The 20,943-nt window shown below is 41.1% G+C and overlaps 1 protein-coding gene across 1 annotated transcript; it reads left to right on the plus strand.

The window, feature by feature from the left end:
* Positions 1-5,843: 5,843 nt before the first annotated feature.
* Positions 5,844-9,199, plus strand: LOC133514950 (ATP-sensitive inward rectifier potassium channel 12-like). Its single transcript, XM_061847071.1, has 2 exons — positions 5,844-5,970; positions 7,352-9,199. Exons 1-2 carry the CDS (start codon positions 5,942-5,944, stop codon positions 8,979-8,981), a joined length of 1,659 nt encoding a protein of 552 aa, XP_061703055.1. The 5' UTR covers positions 5,844-5,941; the 3' UTR covers positions 8,982-9,199.
* The last annotated feature ends 11,744 nt before the right edge of the window (positions 9,200-20,943 follow it).

Below are 20,943 nucleotides of genomic sequence, written 5' to 3' on the forward strand. Positions count from 1 at the left end.
ATTATTGAAAATCAGCTGTTAATTATGAAGCAAAATAAACAATGAATTTGATTCCACATCACTTCATTACTTTGTTATTCTTGATGAAAATCTTGCCCTAAATTGTTTTGGTTTGGGCCTCTGGGACTTACTTCCATCCACTATTGGGTGAATGACCAGCCGTAACCAGGTTTGGACACCACAATGGTGTAGCTAAAGCCCAATATAAGTGCATCCATTTACAATTTACCATCCATGTACATCACGAGCAGTGTTTGGGGTATTAATTGGATAATTAATACGTAATTACAAAATGTATGCAATTGTAATCCATTACATGAGGGGGAAATGTATAATTAAATTGCACTTACTTTTGGAAATTTCCATGATTACATTTGAAAAATAGCCATACAAGCTCTGATATTTTTTTTCTTTTTTCTCCCATAGAACGCCTTTTAAAGCTGACACTTGTTCTTGGCTTTCTCTGGTCTTGTGCCATTTCTCTTGTGGTGTAGTCTGAAACAACTTTTTTTCCCTCCTAGACACGACCTCAAAGCATTAATTTGTGATGCAAGCTATTTGCTCGAGATTTTGACAAGATTACACCCGTGATTGCACTTTTGAGCTCATAAAAGAACACTGATTTTTGAAGTGTTTCATCATTACAATTTTTGACTTCTTTTAAATGTAATGTTCACTTATCATAGTCCTCTTTATACTGCTATCACGTTGCAATTATAGTAACCATCATTACTGTACAAAACCACAATATGACAGCACATAATTGTGCCACATACATAATTTGGAGTGGTTCTGAATCTTTTTTTTTTCATCTAATAGCAAGACAAAAATATGTTTTGGACATCAGAGAAGATCTTAGTGTAATGGTACAGTATAATGTTTGTTAAGAGCACAGATACTTAACACAGATTACTAAGCACGACACATATGGATTGTATTGATGCAATTGAAATAAGAAGATTGAAAGAAATACTGCACATGTGTGTTGAGAAGACTTCAGGGAGCACATATATTCACCTAACAAGTAACCAGACCTTAATAACGCACACAACAAATACAAACACACACTTTCCATATGTGGCAGAAAATACTGTTTTTTTTTTTTTTTTTTGGGGGGGGGGGGTCTCGGCAAAAAATACAGTTTGGTTGACAATAATGCTTGTGTCTGTCCAGAGGCTCCAAGCTGTGGTAGTGTGTTGTGTTGTGTGTGTATACTCACTGTAACTTGGAATGTCAACAGTGAATTCGCCCCCATGAAACAACCAAAGCACTATTAATCTTCTTCTTATCACTTTATCACTCAGTAGCTACAAGTAATTAATTCCAACAAAAGTATAACAAAAAAAAAAAAAAAAAAAAAGCAAATGATGCTGATAAATGTGCAGACAGGCATCTATGGTACTAGACAGTGTAAACAGTGGACAAATCTAGGACTAAGCTAAAGGTTATAGAAACTAATCTGACACCCAGGTCTGATTAACTTCTATTTATACGTACAGAGAGTCACGTCTCCCCATCATCCTTCTCATCCATCTCACATTGTTCATGTTGTACAATGGGGCATCAAGATCTCATCTAGTTGTCAGATGATGATGTTCAAACCTATTCATTGTATTTAATGGCTGGGTCTTTCCTACCCAAATTGTGAATTCAATCGTAACGGGGCTCATTAGTGTTTTGTTCTCAATAGATTTTAGAGATGAGTTTACATCCATTGATCATCCATCCATTTTGCCCAGTCTTTAACATTCACTTTTTTTTTTACTTGCTCCTGTCAATTTTGTATAATCCTCTTTCCAGCTTCTGTTGTACCACCATGTTTATTTATTTTTTTGTGTTCACCACAATGTTGAAGCTATTTACAGTTTACACGTCTCCTGCCACCCCCAGGTTCCTCCTCTTTGAATTTGGCATATTGACAGATTTACTCCCACATCCCCATTCAGAGGAGGTGGTGTCGAAACATTCCAATCAGTGCTTGATGGGAGAGAGAAAAATGTGGAGGCTGTGGTGAAGTCGGGCAGGTTGAGGACTAGTTTCTTTGTATGCATGCATTTTTTGTCCTGAACCTGCGATTTAAATTGGTACATTTCATATTCTTATTTTATGTCTACAGTATTCATCTATTTTCTTTGCCGATTATCCTCACGAGGGTCGTGCGGAGTGCTGGAGCCTATCCCAGCTGTCAACGGGCAGGAGGAACTGGTTGACAGCCAATCGCAGGGCACATCGAGACAAACAGCCACGCTCACAATCACACCTAGCGGCAATTTAGTCTCCAATTAATGCATATTTTTGGAATGTGGGAGGAAACCGGAGTGCCTGGAGAAAACCCACGGAGGCACAGGGAGAACATGCAAACTCCGCACACGCGGGGCTGGGATTGAACCCTGGACCTCCGAACTGTGAGGCCAACGTTTCACAGTTGCACCACCGTGCTGGCCTGTTGATAATCCTTGGATGTTATCAAACATTTGTGCTTCTAAAACTGTATTTTTGCAAATAAAATTACACAAACAAAACTGTTTCCGAAACGATACAATGATATACAAAATGATATATGATAAATGATATGCAAAACAATCATACACATTTCTGTGTGGTCGTGCTGCAATGTGCTCCCCCCATGACATCCATTGTGGAATAATCACGAACATGAGTGGGAACCCATTGCAGCCAAAAGGCAGCAGAGAGCTGTAACTGCACAGCTTTAAAAGCTTGAACAAGCTATCAACATTTGAAGTGAGGGTGCAATCAAATAATATTAATTACTGTATTTAGTTTGTGCTCTGCGTTTGTACTGCACAGACTTGGTAAACAACTTATTTTGGTGCCATTTTCCCCGTTACTACAAGAAAGTATCATGCAAAGTAAGGATTTTACACCTACACCTACATATATTTGTCCAGAGCAGAACCACCCCCGCCCCACCACCACCTTTATTTCAAATCCTCCCCGTTCCTGCCCCTCCCATCACGTATCCTCCGTGCTGTGCACTGTGCAGATTGACACAGCAGTTTCAGCCGAGGCTGCGCACAGGAGAGCGCTCAGTGGCGGGATTACACTATCTGCAAAGGAGGACAATAAGAGATTAAAAGGAAGGAATGATGAAGAAGTATTGAGGAGGAACTCATTAAATGCTAGTCAAAGAGAGGAAGGAAGAAGGAAGGAAGCGGTCACATGCCGGAGAAATCTAGACGTGCTGGATAGTTGCTGTTGAGAGTGCAACTGGGACTTTGAGAGTGAAGTTTCAGCTGAAAAAGAAATTGAATGGAAACATGGAAAATAGTAGTCAATTAGTAGGGTGAGTATCTTTTCAGTCATGGTCATAGTATTTAGTGTCAGGAGATTACAATTAGATAACTTGTTTTCTTTTTAATTGCTGAACGCGTCCACTTAAAGCTGAAGATCATTAGTGGTAGTTTTCCTATCCCAGGCTATAAAGTTTATAGGTCTCGTCATCATCATCATAAACTGTAAAAAAATATCTATATATATTGAGCATAATGCAAAAACTACTGGGCCAAATATGACCAGTTCAATAGCACCCTCATATTGTCAGGATTAAATCTCTCTTTGCGTTGACAGGCTATCATTTCATTTTTGATCTTTCTCCAATTGCATGCAGGGCTTTAGTTTTTGCATATTAAAAGGAACATTCATCCAACTTAAGCCAAAACATATCCGGTCAAATGCAACAACACTTGCACATTCACCAATTTCAAAGACAATAATGCTCACACTTGAGTGACACAGTGCAGCAGTGGAAAACTGTGCTAATAATTTGTCCCTTTATAATGCGATTATAAAATAAAAGTGATAATTTGCACCTCACCACCTTGGCAAACTATCCTCATTATAGTGAGGAGGTGTAGCAAATGAAATGATCCTGTCCTCATCAAAAAAAAAAAGAACTGTTTTTTTTTCTCAAAAAGTACATTTATTATTGTTGCAAGCCACTTTAACATTGACACTGCAGATAAATATAAGAAAAAAGACTCCGCTTGGTTAAAATTAATTGCACATATTGGTTAAACAAGTTTTACCTAAATAATTATTTAAAATCAAGCCATTCTGAAATTTTAAATGCAAAGTTAGATTGAACTGAACTGTACTTGGGCTTTTGCATAGTGAGATGAGAGTGCGGTACGGTATTTATTGTTGGTATTGTTATAACTTTAACTCAAGAGTAGCAGCCAACCCTTTAAAACGAAGCAGATTAAGATGAATAAAAAAAATAAACAATCCAAAAGTAAAAACAACAACGCACTCTGTGGACTGTATCCATCAGTTTTAAATGCCAGTGTTGCGTTCCATGTTCTTTTTTTATAAGGGCATTCATCAATTTACTATCTCGGCATGTACAGTCATCCTTTTAGATGACTCTGGTAATTGAATGAAAATGAGCTGCATCAGAGATGACGACTTATGACAACGTGTATGATGGAAGATGGAAAGGATGATAACATATCGAGGGAGGAGGCTGTGGAAGCCACACAGAATGTGTTCTGTCTGATTGTGGCAGATAGAAGAGAGCCTCCACTTGCTCATTGCTCAAAGGCCACATTTACGTTTGAATTTGATTCTTCGCTACAGAATCTCAGCTGTTTTTTTCTTTTTTTGCATTATTTTTTGGCAGGCTGTCAGTAATGTCAATGAGTAAAATCTGTGATCAAAAGATCCGAGTCCAGTGGAATATAAAAGACTACGACATTGCATATAGACAGACGTGATATGTCAAAAGAGGGCCAACAGCTGTCATAACTTCTGCCTTTACAAATATTTCATTTGTGTTTTGATTCCCTCAACAGTAAAAACAAAATACGTAGTTTAAGAAGAAGAAGACCTTGTCCTGACATTTGTGTGGAATTAATTGCTGATTAATCAAATCTGCAGTACTTGGCTCAAACCAGCCGCGTTTTGTCCCAACTAGGTTTGTGTGGGAGGGAAGTGACGCCACACCTGCGCACACTTCTGCTATTGGCACTGAAATAGTAGTTAAGAACATTTAGTCAATTCATTCTGGATAGTGCTTCTCCTCACCGGGGTCAATCGCAGAGCACAGAGACATTTGCATTCAGGTTCAGATCTATGGGGAAATCCTCAAGTCCTCAAATGAACAAACTTTACGTGTTTTGAGGATTTAGGAAGAAACCAGAGTACTTGGAGAAAACACGCAAACTCCGTAGAAGCAAGGCCGGATTTGAACCCAGGTTCTCAGAACTGTGTGGCAGATAACCTGTAATCCACCATGCCGCCATTTGCCCACGCGTTATGAAACAGTTGTAAAAGCTCATCAATCGATCGGTTCTTTCTCCCCACGGTCGATCAAGGACAAGTAGTCAAATAACCGTATTGCCACTTTTACAAGGATAGACGCACACTTTCTCATGCTATTGAATGAGAAGGTTATTATCATTGTAAATGCAGAAAATGTAATAAAGCGCTTGTATTGGATATTGTGGTATTGTTTTTGTATCTTACATATGCCTTCATATTTATAGTGTGTTGATTTTCTTATTAAATTGATTACTTCAAAAGAATGTTTTTTGTACAATGTGGTGTAATTACCGGTATGCAATCTGATTTATTGGGTCCAACCCTGTTCCTTGTGACAAGATAATCCCGTCCGTCTCAGATGTCCGTAAAACGTGGGCGAGTCAAGTAGAGATTAAGTCTAAATCCACACTTTTAATTTAACAATACAACACAGATTATATAAGACTGCCCCGCGGATGGTATAGACAAATATATGCTTGACTGTTGTAATTCTTCCTGGTGAGTCATTTCACGTCCAAACGGACATTGTGACCGTTCCATATTGTATGTGCTCATTTGCAGTGGTCTGCGGTGGTCTTCTTCGGAGGCCTGAGTGTTGCCTGCATGGTGGATGCCTGATCTGTGGGTGTGATTGGACTCTGGCCTCCCAACCAAACCTCAAATGAGGGATTATTGTTGCCATGGGAACAAGTAGGTCCAACAGGTGATGGAGGCAGCCTTCTGTGTGGGACTGTTTGAATGGTGTCACAGATCGCTTCGGTTCAGAGGTAGAGAGGAACACAGATATATGATATATCATATAAGATGCAGTATCAGACCTCATTTAGTCAAGAATCTAACAATCAATGCATCTTCATTTGACCGTATGATTAATCTCTTCTTTGTTTCTATTCTATTCTGTAATGTTTCTTACTTTGCAAGCTACCAATATAAAGCTACTAAAGATATTAATTTACATGACAGATAATGTACGTGTCAATCTAATGTGCTCGTTAGTCTTGTGACTAACAGTATTTTTTGTCAAAGTCGTCTAGAATTCCCAAGATAACAAGTAGGAATATGTTTGTTAAAGGGGCACCAAGAGATAGTGAGTCAGGACAAGCTCAAGGATATTTACGCCAAGCAGATCCTCATAAAGGCTGAGGCCATCCTGTACTGTCCTACACAGAGTTCTCCTCCTGAGCCTCAGTGTTATAAGAATGTCGTGTCTTGATCATTAAAAATTGCTCAATGTGTCTTTGCCTCCATAGGTATTATGAATTCTTAAACATAGCATTTAAACTATATAGAAGAAAATACGGACTTGGTCTCTCCTGATAACGACAGTGTCGAATAACAACAGCTGTGCGTCTGTAGGATTTCTTGTCCATTTATCCACAATAACATGAGGTCAAATGTGACAGATGTTGGCTCACAATCACTGTTGTAGTTTATCCCGAAAGGTGTTTGACAGAGTTGAGTTCAAGGCTCACTCATTCTTCCACACCAAACTCATACGGACCTCGTTTTGTGCATTGGAGTATAGAAAAGGGGTCTTTACCAAACTGCTCCCAGACAGTCAGGGTTATCAGGGTATCCCTTGCCTATTTCTGTATGTTGATTCGCTTCCAAATGGACAACGTGCCTGACTCAGACTCACACTGAATATAATCTCGTAATCTGCCATGACAGCAATCCGTCCCATTAAGATAAACTGAACTCACCTTTCCGAATGGTAATCCACTTTAATAAGAGACACAGCCTCGTGGATTTGAAATATTTAGGTGACAGGAATTTTAGTTCAGTCTACCTGACATCCAGTGGTGCTCTATTAAATCTCTCGGTCATTTATCTAAAAACTACAAACTTTACCTTTGAAATACTTCCCTGAAAGTCTAAAGCACACTCAGCCTTCTCTGCCACACCTTCCTGGACACCTGGAAGGAACTTCCAGGATCCTCTTCACAGCCATCTTAAAATGAAACATTCTTGCGGAGTTTGAGGAATTCTCCTTCGTCGCGGCGAAGAAAAGTTTTAAAAAAAATGGATTGCCCTTTGTACATGAGGCTTGACCCGCTTATTTGCCTCACAGGTACAGCATTGTGTCCAACAACTTACCAGAGGAGGAGCGTCTGAAGATCTGCACCTTGGATCTCCATAACGGTCTCAGTTCCTCCGACGTTCGATCACGCTCGGCCTGCGATACAGAACTAGAGGAGAAGCGGAAAAGGAGGAGGCGGACAGCAGCCTCCGCTGCTGTCCCCGGCGCACGGGGACAAGGAGGGATGAACAACTACAACGGGAGGGTTCTGACAAGGGGCTCCAGCCAGGTACGGAGCCGCTTTGTGAAGAAGAACGGACAATGTAATGTGGTCTTCACTAACATGGAGGAAAAGAGGCAACGCTACCTCGCAGACATCTTCACCACCTGTGTGGACATCCGCTGGAGATACCTGCTGCTTATATTCTGCACCAGCTTCATCATCTCCTGGCTTTTCTTTGGCCTCATCTTTTACAGCGTCTCGCTTTCCCACGGGGACTTTGAGGAGCATCTTGTGGTGAAAGGTGAGGGAATAGCCGCGGGCGGGGTGTATTCACCCAACTCGGGACACACTACGGACGGACAGAAGAAAAGAATGCCTTGCATCCTCCATGTCCAGGGATTTGTCGGTGCTCTCTTGTTTTCCATGGAGACACAAACCACCATCGGCTACGGCTGGCGCTGCGTCACCGAAGAGTGCCCCGTGGCTGTCATCACAGTGGTTGTTCAGTCCATCGTGGGGTGCATCATTGACTCTTTCATGGTTGGCACCATTATGGCCAAGATGGCGCGGCCAAAGAAAAGGAACCAGACCCTCGTGTTCTCCAAAAACGCTGTCATCGCCCTTCGTGACGGCAAGCTGTGCCTGATGTGGAGGGTGGGGAACTTGCGCAAGAGCCACATTGTGGAGGCTCATGTCCGGGCGCAGGTCATCCGCTCCTACGTCACGGCAGAAGGGGAATTCATCCCACTGGAGCAGATGGACCTCAATGTGGGCTACGACGAGGGCACAGACCGGTTGTTTCTAGTATCCCCGCTGGTTATCGTCCATGAGATAGACAAAGACAGCCCCCTGTACAGCGTAAGCCGAGCTAATCTGGAGACGGATGAATTTGAGATTGTTGTGATCCTGGAGGGAATGGTGGAGGCCACAGCCATGACAACGCAGTTCCGTAGCTCTTACCTTTCCAGAGAGATCTTCTGGGGCCACAGGTTTGAGCCCGTCATCTATGAGGACCGCAGCTGCTACAAGGTCGATTACGCACGCTTCCACAAGACCTACGAGGTGCCGTCGACACCCCACTTCAGCGCCAAAGAGCTCGATGAGAACGCGAGTCGGGCCTCCTCTGTGGTTTCTCCGTTCTCCGCACGCACGGCTTCAAAAAGCGTGATCCCTTGTTCGGTCAGTACATTTTGCTACGAGAACGAGGTCGCGCTGAGCTGCGGGGAAGAAGAAGAAGACATCTTTGACTCTTCTCAAATTGTAGGGAAGGAGAGAGCAGAGGAGAGAAGGACTTCTGAAGAATTCCAGAATATGTTTAAGGAAACTGCCACCATGACATCAGGGAGTCACAACGTCATGTGTGTTCTGGACATGGATAATAATCAGATGGAATTTGACATCTTACAGACAGCCATTCCACTCGATCCAGTGACCTATAAGAACGAACCAGAGATTTGAGCATGTCTTTTCTGTTTTGCTTCCATCGTGTGAAGTTTGGCATTTGATATCGAGAAATCAAAACTCCTTTTGTCTCATCGGAATCTTTTCAATGAAAACAAGTCATGGGGGATTTCGCACTTGGAATAGAGTGGAATATCCAAGGTGGAACACAATCTGATCCAAATTGTTGTAATCATGAAACCAGGTTTCGCACTGGAAAAGTTGATTCCAGCATCAAACTGACATAAAATCTTTACTAAACGGGCATGTATTCGTCCTGTTTAAGGAGGACCAAATTCAAGATAGAGAAGTTCTAGTTCATGACTTTTGTGATTTTGTTTTAAATCAAATGTTGCTCTTTGAGTCATCTGTTCTCATCATTCCACGTTATGCATGTGAAATCCCTCGCTTTAAGATTAGAACAATCTCTTACAGAAAATAAGGGATTAGGACCCCCAAATGAGAGAAAATATTAACAGGCACAAGAAATGAAAATAGGGGGCAAAAGCGTGAATAAAATAAATATTAAGCATCCACTTTCTTTATAGGAGTGAGATATACACAAAATTTTCATGCCCAGAAAGGCCGCCATGAATTTTGAAGAAATGTTCAGAGTAAGGAAGGGATGTGCACACAGAGTTGGTGATCCAATGCCTTGCTCAACGGCATTTCTCCAACGTGTCCCACTTTCAACATCATAATTTGTTTTTCTATCACCGTTCGCGGCTTTGGTTTACGGACCGTTTTAGAATTGTCAAGATGTCAGCAAGGATGTAAAGCCACCGTAAAACAGAACAGAAGGGAGGAAGCTCGAGGGAAGCCTTGAGAAATTTGCACAAGGGAGAGAAATGAAAAAAAAAAAGTTCAAGGTTTGCCATTGTGTACAATGTTATTTGGGATATGTTTTATTCTATGTTTACGTTGGCTGGGCTTGAAAAGCAGCATTCAACACAAAAATTAGACAGTAGGGAAATAAATTGTGAATCCTTGTCTCATCTGTGGTGTATTAATGTTTATGGAAATTACATTTTCCCTTTGTCATTGATTCACTTTTGTGTTGTGCAAACGTGGAACTAAAAAGAGTGCGTGTGCTCAATAGCAGCAAATGTGTAAGAGGTCACTTTAAAATGTGCTGTCGTTTATTTATGTAGTGCTGAAGTGGAGGGTACAAGCAGCTCTCTTGTACACGCTTGGCAGTGGTAAAACGCTGTAGGCAAAAACTTCAAGGAGCCTGTCTTTTGATCACTACAGTACAGTACGGTACTGTATATTCATACGCTACTATTATTATTGCTTATCACAAAACTAATGAAGAACACCAAGTGCAAGCTTTTGATGTGGTGTTATTACATGAATACAATTTTTAAACAGCAAGGACAACAATCGGCGGGTGTTTGCGAAAATATGTATTTTTCAGGGTTTTGAACGAGATCCCTGAACGCAATTTTCATTGAGGTGATATAAAGGGAACTCATTCGGTAATTTCCTCTGCTGTACCATCTTCCTGCGCTGTACATTTTCCAAATGCACACTACGAGGCACTTTCATATTCAGATGTTTACCTTTCAATGTTCTAAATAAAGAAATACGTCTTTGAGTTATTGTTGCCGTTTCATGCTGTGTCACTAGATGTCACTGCAGCTACATTTACATTACAGGCACTCTGAAGCTCACGCAAAACTTGGCCAGAATGATTTTTTTCATTGTGCCTTCATAAATTACACCAATGTGATTGAAATAAAACGACCAATATGTACTTATCGTGTGTATTCGTACAAGTGGAGACTTGTAGTGTTAATTTAAGAGGGTTAAACAAAAAAACATTTAGGTAGTAGAGGTATTTTACGGACCTAAATTTACAGGCACACAGTAGTACTTGGACTATTGGAATAACTGTAAATAATTGTTCTCAAGCGGATGACAGGATTTCGCCAAATTGGGAATTTCCTCCTTGGTGTTTTGCCAGGCCGTGACTGCCGCCACCAGCCTTCGCGACACACGTTTGAGGTTCTGACTCTCCTAACTTTGGTCTTGAAAAGCAAGAGTGCATATTTCATATCCTTTCCTGCCAAATGTCTTTGATTTGTTTTCGAGATAACTCGCGGTGAGACAACAATAGCAGATGAATACCGAATCATTTCCTTGGTAACGATAAAAATACTTTACAACACCAAAAGAAGTCAAGCGCACAGTGGAGACGATGATGGATCAGTGTCAGAATTTACAGTCAAGAGAAGCGGTCATAGTTCTGAGGTCTCGGGTTCAATCCTGGACCCGCCCGCGTGGAGTTTGCACGTTCTCCCCGTGCCTGCGTGGGTTTTCCCCGGGCAGTCTGGATTCCTCCCACATCCCAAAAGTATGCAACATTAATTGGACACTCTAAATTGCCCCTACGTGTGATTGTGAGTGCGACTGATGTCTGTCTCTATGTGCCCTGCGATTAGCTGGCAACGAGTTCAGGGTGTACCCCGCCTCCTGCCCGTTGACAGCTGGGATAGGCTCCAGCACTGCCCTCGACCCTCGTGAGGATAAGCGGCAAAAGAAAATGGATGGATGGATGGTATCGACACGGAAATCAACATTCATGTGCAGCGAGATACTATGGGTGAAGCAAATCTGCGGTGAAAGAAAGGTACAGGTACTGACCCAAAGCATACCACATCGTGCGCTGGAAGGATGGACATTTATGATTGATAGATAATGTAATGGGGCTCACTGGTGTTAATTGATAACGTGACTCCTAAGATGAATTTTGAGGTGTGTAGCGATAAACAACAGTATATGAGGAATAGAAACTATGACCTTTATGGATGGAAGATCAAAGCAGATAGATCAGAAAGCAAAAAAAAAAAAAAAAAAGAGGACGACCACATTTTGTAGTTTCAGTGACAGTGAGTCTTTTGATAGTAGGCGCAGACAACAGATACATCTGATCTTTTTTCCCAGGGGGTGCGGATGGGAGAAGCAAAATGCTGTCTTGTGATCCACATATAAACACAAAGACTCCAGGCCCGATATCAACCCTGGCTTAAACACTCGATCGCTGCTGTGTGAGATAATTCGACTAATCTAGTAGCTAATGAAGTCAAAATAGTTGTTGCATTCAACAGCAATTTTAGGCCACAATGCAAAATATGTCAAAAAGGGCACTGAAGTTCAGCGTTCTACAGACTGAAATGAACCGGGCATTCAAGCAGTTTTGTGCCTTGCTCAAGGGCACCTCGATATTACTCGGGAAACAGAACTGCCTGTGCTCCCAAATTGACCTCTTACCTGGAGAGTCTTGTTTTCTGTCCTTCCGTGTTTTTATAGTGTTTATCCCGTCCGAGGGCACAAAGTGGAAGCCGAGGCCGCGAGCGATGGGATTCAACCTTCACGGATCACCACTGAAATACAGAACAAAGCTTTAGCGCCTGATGATAAATTTGGACTTTTCAAACGGGAGGGCTGCCCCATTCCCCCCCCCCAACGCGCAATACACACATGTCTGTGGTCAACATTTCATGTCACGTACGTTGCCTGGACCACATTCAGGTTCGAAATGAAGTAATATACAGTCGATTGTGATATGATAAAAACATAATCAGATATCACGGTCATGTGAATACAATCTAATCTTAATACTGTATTACTATACCAGTACTACAATAGCTCTACTGTATGCCTGTAAGCTTTAGCCTGTACTAGTTGCTTGTTGTAGTAGTGCGAAAAAGGTTTGGATTGAGTATTTCTACTAGTCCAGGTATTATGTATTCCAAGTAATAGTATCAACACAGTTACTCCTTGATTTCCAATGCTACATCCACGGGTACTAGTTATGCGAATAGTCTGACTATTGGATCGATTCAGTTCTGTATCGTGATTGTAGCGTTTCAAAATTGTTGGGAAAAAAGTGCCCACCCACCATCTGCACACTACACATTCCCAGCCTCTTCTCCTTCATCTGCTCACCAGAAAAAGATGGAAGCGTTGCAGCTATGGAAAACTTTAAGCTGCTATGTGCACTTTGGTATTCTTACATGAATGTGTATTTTTCTGATGTGTCAGTGAATGAAGCTTGTCTTAGTCAAACAATTAATTAACTACAGGTACATCGGTATAAATCAAATTAATGTCAAAAGCTTAATAAAGTGTAGTTCAAAGTACAAGTCAAAAAGTGAAACATATAATAGAGATGCACTACAGATTACACCCACTCTGAGTCAAATATTTAATTTTTTTAAAACATACATATATCTCCATAAATTAGGATGTTGCAAAAGTAATAATAGATTCATTTTACACTAAACCATTTTTCAAAGGGCAAGTTCCTGCCTAATCTTTCTGTTTATTTCTTGTACTAATGAATTCTTTTCACATTATATTTTAGTTTCTAGATATGGGGAAATTGGGGGTTTCGTTTGCTATGAGCTCTAATCATAAATATTAAAATCCATCCATTCATCAATTTTCTGAGCTGCTTATCCTTACAAGGGTTGCGGGAAGTGCTGGAGCCAATCCTAGCTGTCAACGAGCAGGAGGCGGGGTACACCCTGAACGGGTTGCCAACCAATCGCAGGGCACAAAGAGACGAACAACTACGCTCACAATAACACCCAGGGTCAATTTAAAGTCTCCAATTAATGCATATTTTTAGGATGTGGGTGGAAACCGGAGTGCCCGAAGAAAACCCACACAGGCACGCGGAGAACATGTTAACTCCACACAGGTGGGGCCAGGATTGAACCCGGGTCCTCAGAACTGTGAAGCCAATGCTACAACCAGTTGCGCCACCATGGGGCCCAATAATTATACATATATATTTTAAATATGAACTATTTCACTTTGAGTGTGTATAGTGCATCTCTATAATATGTTTTGTCATGTGATGAATGGAACTACAGTACCTAACCAAATTAAGACTGACACTATTACCAAGTAAGCATAATAAACGTGATTGTCATGCACCTGAATATTGTTCATGTGTCCGGGAGCGCCAGTGACATGCACGCATGGATGTGATTGACATGCGTGCACGAATGCCAGTAACATGCTCACATGAGCGTGTTTGACTGCTGTTTATAAGACCATTTGACAAGTGTTCATGAGCATGTTTGGCTAGCGTTTATGAAAGCCTTTCAGTAATACGTGTATTTGTGTGCATTAGAATTGTGTGAGACCTAATCCTGAACATTGTCCTTAATGACCCCTGATAAAAACAAATTTACTCAGTGTATAGCAGTTAAGACCGACCTGACAGGTGATGACATTCAGCGTCTGACTGTGAAATGCGAGGATTTGTCGAAGAAGAGCAGTCGATTGCGTGAGGAGGAAAAGGAAGATTTCCTTGGAGAAAGTTGGATTTGAGAATGATGACATTAAAGTCGTGACATTGCACTGGTTTACCACCTTTCACCATTTTTGATTTCTGTCTTCAAATTGATCGGCCCACATCTCAATTAAAAAAGACAAAAAAAGACAAAATGAGCCCGTTTCTTCAGCCACAGGTTAAGGCAACCTCGTTGTGACTGAAGTTTGGACTGAATATACAGTACCTAGGATTACTCATCTGTGTCAACATCAAAGGTTTCACGCAGTGCCTCATGAGACTCAAACATGTATCCAACGCAAGTGTGGTATGGATCCACTCATTTGACCTCCATTACTTCCCAAAAAATGACCTGAGTTGTTCTGTACAGGTGATTGGTCACATTCATCATATTTTTTTAAAAATGATTTATCTTGCGCTCTTTTTTTAATATCACAAAAACATGGTCTTCCGTGTGCAAGCTTTTCATATTTGATGTACCTTCAAAATGTTCGTGCAAAGTTAATAAAGGTCTTTTTATGGTGACCATTTCACCGAGGAAGAGATTTCTTCTTTTGTGTTATTTTCAGTGAAGGATTTTTAAAAATAAATTTCTCCCGGTTTTGGGACTTATTGTTCTCTTTAGCAAAACAGAACCTTTCTGCTTGCTCTTGATGTGTTTGTCTCTGTTCCCATTCAAATGTGAATGAAATGAGCATGGTCCTCTTTCAAGACTTCACGACCTGTCTTGATCTCGCACAAAGTCGCCATCGTGCTGTGTGTCAAGCCGATTCTGTTCCCATGCACCAGCGCCACGTCGGACATTCGAGTCTCACGAGGGCAGGAAGTGCATATGTGGTGCCGGTGACAAAACATGAAAGGAGAGGACAAGGGAGGAAGGGGCGAGCTGTGCAGGAACCGGCCTGGAGGCTATCAGCTCTTCATTAATGGGTCAGCGAGTGAATGAGAGTCATGGGTGGAATGGTTAAATAGGAGAAGACGTGCTGGGTCATGGCGGTTATTAGGGTGATTCGGGGGGCTCCCATGGGTTCCGCATTGTGCATTGTCAACAGAGGCCCAACAGTGAGCCTTTGTGTCCGACATTTAACTGCCTGCTAGCATGCTAATTATGGGATATTTGGCTGCGCGCATGTATGTGTACGACAAGTGTTTTCCAAGCTCAAGGAAGTGTGGCATCTTTCTCCTGGGACTCATCCAACGTTTCTATCGCCGTCTCCTACAGCCCAGTGTGGGGTGAGGTCCCGCTTGTGTCTTCAACTCCCCCTCCAAAGAAGTCATTTTCTTCTTTGCTTGAGACTGAAATAAGTTGGGTTTGACATCAAAAGATGCCTCAGAGACAAGAGATCGACAATTCTTCTTTTATGTCCCGCTATTTGCGTCTGGATCAGATACACTTTTTATATGGCAGGTTCATTTGAACCCATTTTTTCCATTTGGAAAAAAAACATTTCAACATGTGACGTTTTTTTTTTTTTTGGGCCACCTATTTTATGTTCTATAAAATTGAATATTAAAACAATAGAAATTGCTGAAAGTACAGGCATAGTTTATGATTTGGATTTTGCATGTGAAGAAAACATTTATACTACAAACGTGGACACATGGACAAGATGAAAACCAGAGAGCTGTTTATCGGTGACAAACAATAAATTGTTAAACGGAGATGGATAATTAATAACAGCCATTTCACAAACATTTGGCATAGCAATACAACCTTTTGGTTTTTCCCCGAAGAAGAAATATAATGCTGGTGTATTCAATGAGAAACACAGAATGGGTAAACCAATTAAAATAACAGTGGTTGAGATTGTAAGAGTATTAAAGATGTGTACATGATCACTAATAATTGATGTAACATATGATGGCAGAAAGTTATGTCTGCTGACTAAGGGAAATGCAACCAAATTGATCACTATGCTTCAAAACAAGGACACAAAACAACAAAGGAATTTATCAAGGGAAAGAAGTGAAAAGTTTTACACTGACCAAGTCAATCTCTAGACCTTAACCCTAGAGAGCATATATTTTATCAGCTAAAAAGGATACTGGCTGGCATAAGCCCCCAAAACAAAAACATATTTCTGTTGTTTCTGACTTGTTGCAGTTATTGCAAACATTTTGATTTCAAACCCAATAAATTCGCTAGCTAGCGGCACGTTGGGTCAGCTCGAACACCCGGGTTCAATCCTGTACCCGCCTGTGTGGAGTTTGCATGTTCTCCCCATGTCTGCGTGGATTTTCTCCAGGCACTCCGGTTTCCTCCCACATCCCAAAACTATGCAACATTAATTGGACACTCTAGATTGCCCCTCGGTGTGATTGTGAGTGTGACTGGTTGTTTCTTTATATGCGCCCTACGATTGGCTGGTGACCAGTTCAGGGTGTACCCTGCCTCCTGCCCGTTGACAGCTGGGATAGGTTCCAGCTCTCCCGCGACCCTTGTGAGGATAAGCAGCTCAGAAAATGGATGGATGGATAAATTCTCCAACTATTCCAAAACTTTGCAAAAACCACGACCTCACGAATCATCCTGTAAATTTTGCGTCTGATGCAGATGTAAATGAAATGTTCATCTCTTGTTTCACATTGATAGTTTGATCTCAAACCCAAAATGTTTTCAGTGAACGGCACAAATCGTGACTTTGCTTTACTGTTCAATACTTTCAGGCTTGTCGTTTCAATTTTCCTCACTTCTCTTGTCTTTATTGCAAATCTTGATCCGTCTCTTCTTGTAATCAGCCGGTCGCCATTCTTCCATGCTTGGATTTCTAGGAATGTCGATTTAATCGCACTGATAGATCCTTTATTGATCCATCCGGAGGGGAATTCACAGGCTCGATCGGTCAATGTCGGTTTTGTTTTTATACTTTGGGATGAAAACACCAGTATCAGATGAAAATACAGCTCCCATCCTGAGCCGTGTCTCTTTTTTTCACATGAATGAAAGGCGTTCAATTACTGATTCCCAAAATATTTTTGGACCAATGTGCGAAACTCTTGCACGGTTTCTTGTTGCAGAAGACTCTGTGGACAAGGTGCAGGGGGGAAAAAAACGATAAAAGGCATTAAATAAACTGAAATCTGAGCAAAGCTTTTTTTTTTCTTGTGTGCAAAAGAATCGCCGCTGTTAACTTTGAACAGGACAAAGACGCTACACAAGACAAAAAAAAGGTCAAACTAAACTTAGCGAGGGGAATACGTGGTTGATGTTTTTGTTTTTTTTGTTTTGTTTTTTTTTTAGAAAATGAAATGACCTTTTTTAGCATATTAGCATATTGTATCACTCAAATCTCCCATTGACTTTCAATTGAGTTTTGGTGGGTACTTTGCAACTTTATTTAATGCTGAACAATTGACTAAAAACCACCCTTCCTTTCTTTAAAGGCCTAATCCTCTTATGTGTGCAAGTAAGAAGCAGGGTACCTGGACTGGTTGCCAGCCAATTGCAGGTTACATATAAACCAAAACAAGAAAAGGATTCACACTTACACAGAAGGACAATTTAGGGTTTTCAACTAACACTAAGATGCATGTTTTGGGACTATGGGCGCAAGTCAGAGTACCAAGAGAACAAATTGTGCTCATCGACTTGTGCTCTCAGATGATACAATATTATTTGGAAAAACTTTCAGTATTACCATTTCTATTACTATCTTCTTTATCTTTTTTACACTATTACATACAAAATCGAAGTGCAATAACACATTGCATGTCACTGGCGTCGGGAAAAATCATCGCCCTCCCCGAAAACAAAACCATTACGTGTCGGGACCCAAAAAAAGAATGGAATGCGTGTTGACAACGCGAGCCATTAATGTTGTGTCATCAAAGAGAACAAGACATTTTCAACACTCTGGATTGGGCAATAAATGGTGAAAAAAATAAATAAATAAAATAACAGACCCACGTGGGGACTGACCAATAGTATCCATTTGTGGGGGGTGGGAATGAAATTTGGACATCAATTTTTGCCTGACACCAGCAAGATGCATTTGTCATTAATGTTCTTTTCAGCACTGATAATAATTGATTGATTGTCTTCAAATCGTCCATGGAGTTTTAAAGCATTGTGTGCATTAAGTTGCAATATGGGATTTTTTAATGATCGTAGTGCGTACGCAAACCTACTAAGTGAATTTAACATTTCTGTACGTTATTCAAAATGGTTGTGCAACCTTCCTTTGCTTAAAGGTCACCTCATGCGTGACGATGGGCAAATTTCAGGGCTGTGTTCTGTGAATTTTCTTCGTATTCCCGGTAAAACTGGTTAACCAGTTTCTTCAAATCGCCCAACCTGTGTGCGAGCAGCTGTGGGGCCCGCGTTTGAACTCTGGCTCACATGGGCCAAGCGAGGCAAGGCCGCAGGGTGAGAGGGCGATGGGAGAGGGGAGCGTCACCCGACAAATTCCCTGTCTCCTTCTCCTCTTTCATCTCTAGCTCTCAGTATCCAACAACAAAGTCTTTCATGCAGGCATCTTTGCGGCCAGCCGCCCTCAGACCCTCGAGGCCCCCACCCATTCACTCTGGTTAATTCAATGTTCCGTGAAAAACTCATGATTAGAAAGTGACTTTTTTTTTTCTTTTAACAAGGATTCTTTTCCATATCTTGTCCCCAGATGCATCATTTGTCTTTTTTTTTCACAAAAATTTTTAACCTAACAATTAAAAACATATTTTTGTCATCAAACCGATTGTCCTTCAACTCCTTCAATGGAGAACAAAACTCACCTTTTTGCCAGTGTGACCTGCGCATTGCACTCAGACACAAGAACACGATTCAAAGTACCGAATCCCGAGGAATCTTTGAGTTAACATGGAACATTTTTTGCAGGACAGATCATGGCTGTCCCTCCAAAACAGCGAGCAGTTAGACAAGATGCAGAAACATCTGGACAAAGGACACCCTTGTTGACAGCGAAATTCTTGCACATCATTTTCTGAATGTTCTTGCAAATGACTCAGTCTCGACGTCCTGCGCCTTCCACCCGATTAACAATTTTCTGTCAGCGCGCTCATCCTACAGAGATGCCATCAACTCCATGTAATTTGCATACGAGCAGCGATGTAAAAGATACTAACCCTTTACGCAGATTTTTATGCGACTGGCTGATGCCAGCTATACAAGGCACCATTGATAATTCTTTCTTTTATCCAGCCTGTATTTCCTTGGGCTCCTGTTTGCAGCTGCAGTGGCACTGGCGAGCCTGGTGTCAAAAAATGTGAGTGAGGGTTTTCATTCTGTTCATGCTAATGATGCTTTCATCAAAATGCAATCATTGTCAGATCATCTGGGGCTTAAAGGGGAATTCCAGTTCTTCGCATGAACAATGTATCCAATAGGTCATCTAATATGTATGCTATTTTGACAATGTGATGTTAAATCCTCTCTCATTTTATAGTGTTTTGAGAAGATTATTATCGACAATTATGAATTTTTAGGGGCGCTGCCATTTTCGCGAGTCACATGACCTACATGCGCAGATGTGACGTGTTACATGCCACAACAAAGGCTTGATTACATGGGACACCATTATACCCAGCGCTGATTTCTCGGATTTATCCTCATCTGATGAAGAAATAGCAGTATCAGTTGATCGGGAAGACGGAGGAATACTTCCATACAGATTTGTAGCTGTATATAATGTTCAATATTAGGGTGGTTCTTTGGGGGCCTTTGTTTACCCACTTACATCTGCCGTGTAGCCCTCAGAATAGTCAGACTCCAGCGTCATTCCGCCCAAAGAACGATCTGAATATTCAACATTATTTAGTGCCACAGGTTCAAATCTGTATGGAATTATTCCCCCGTCTTCCCAATCAACTGATACTGCTATTTCTTCATCAGATGAGAATAAATCCGAGAAATCAGGGCTGGGCATAATGTAATCGAGCCTTTGGTGCGCACCTTACACGTCACATCCGCGCACGTGAAGTCGTAATTTCCGGTAATAATCTTCTCAAAACACTATTAAATGAGAGAGAATTTAACATCACATTGTCAAAATAGAGTACATATTACATGACCTATTGGATACATTGTTCATGCAAAGCACTGGAATTCCCTGGGGCTTAATGCTCCTCTGTTATCGGCCTTTTATTGATGATGGGCCTTCCTAGGCACAGGGATAAAAAAATAATAATAATGCTACGTTGCCCTACTCAGTAAAAATTTCAGGCCCTGAGGTGACGACCACACCTTCCTGAGCCATTCTTTTCACTTTTAAAGCTGACGTCCAACACAAGAGTGCAATGGCAATTGAAACTTTTTTTTTTTTCCTTTTGGGAGGGTTATCGAGGACAGCAATGACACAACAATTGAAAAGAAAAGAAAAGAAAAGAAACACCAAGTTTCAAGTTAGGAGAGAATTTCATGACAAGTAACATGCTCAATCTGCTCAATGCTGATTGGTCTACTCTTTTATTGTCAAAAGACTTGCATGATGACAATATGTGATCTGAAAGCAACGCAGCCGAAAATCTAGCCAAGATTCAGTCATCAATAAATGTGCACAGTTCCTCAGCTATAATATATGAGAGCATAAATCCGGGCAATTTACTCACAGATAACATACAGTATAGCAGTTTTACTTAGAATAAAGCTTAAAAGTGTATTTGTCTTTGGCACAAAAATGAACATGTGAGTTAGAAGATGAGCACGGGGCCTGCAAAAAT

Source organism: Syngnathoides biaculeatus, chromosome 16 (genome assembly GCF_019802595.1).
Source record: "Syngnathoides biaculeatus isolate LvHL_M chromosome 16, ASM1980259v1, whole genome shotgun sequence".
Classification (NCBI taxonomy): Eukaryota; Metazoa; Chordata; class Actinopteri; order Syngnathiformes; family Syngnathidae; genus Syngnathoides; species Syngnathoides biaculeatus.

What these genes read in the sequence shown, in the direction of transcription:
- LOC133514950 (XM_061847071.1), top strand. Translation starts at nt 5,942, where the DNA reads ATGAGGGATTATTGTTGCCATGGGAACAA. An exon ending in TATTGTTGCCATGGGAACAA is followed by an intron (nt 5,971 to 7,351) that starts GTAGGTCCAACA and finishes TTTGCCTCACAG; the next exon opens with GTACAGCATTGTGTCCAACA.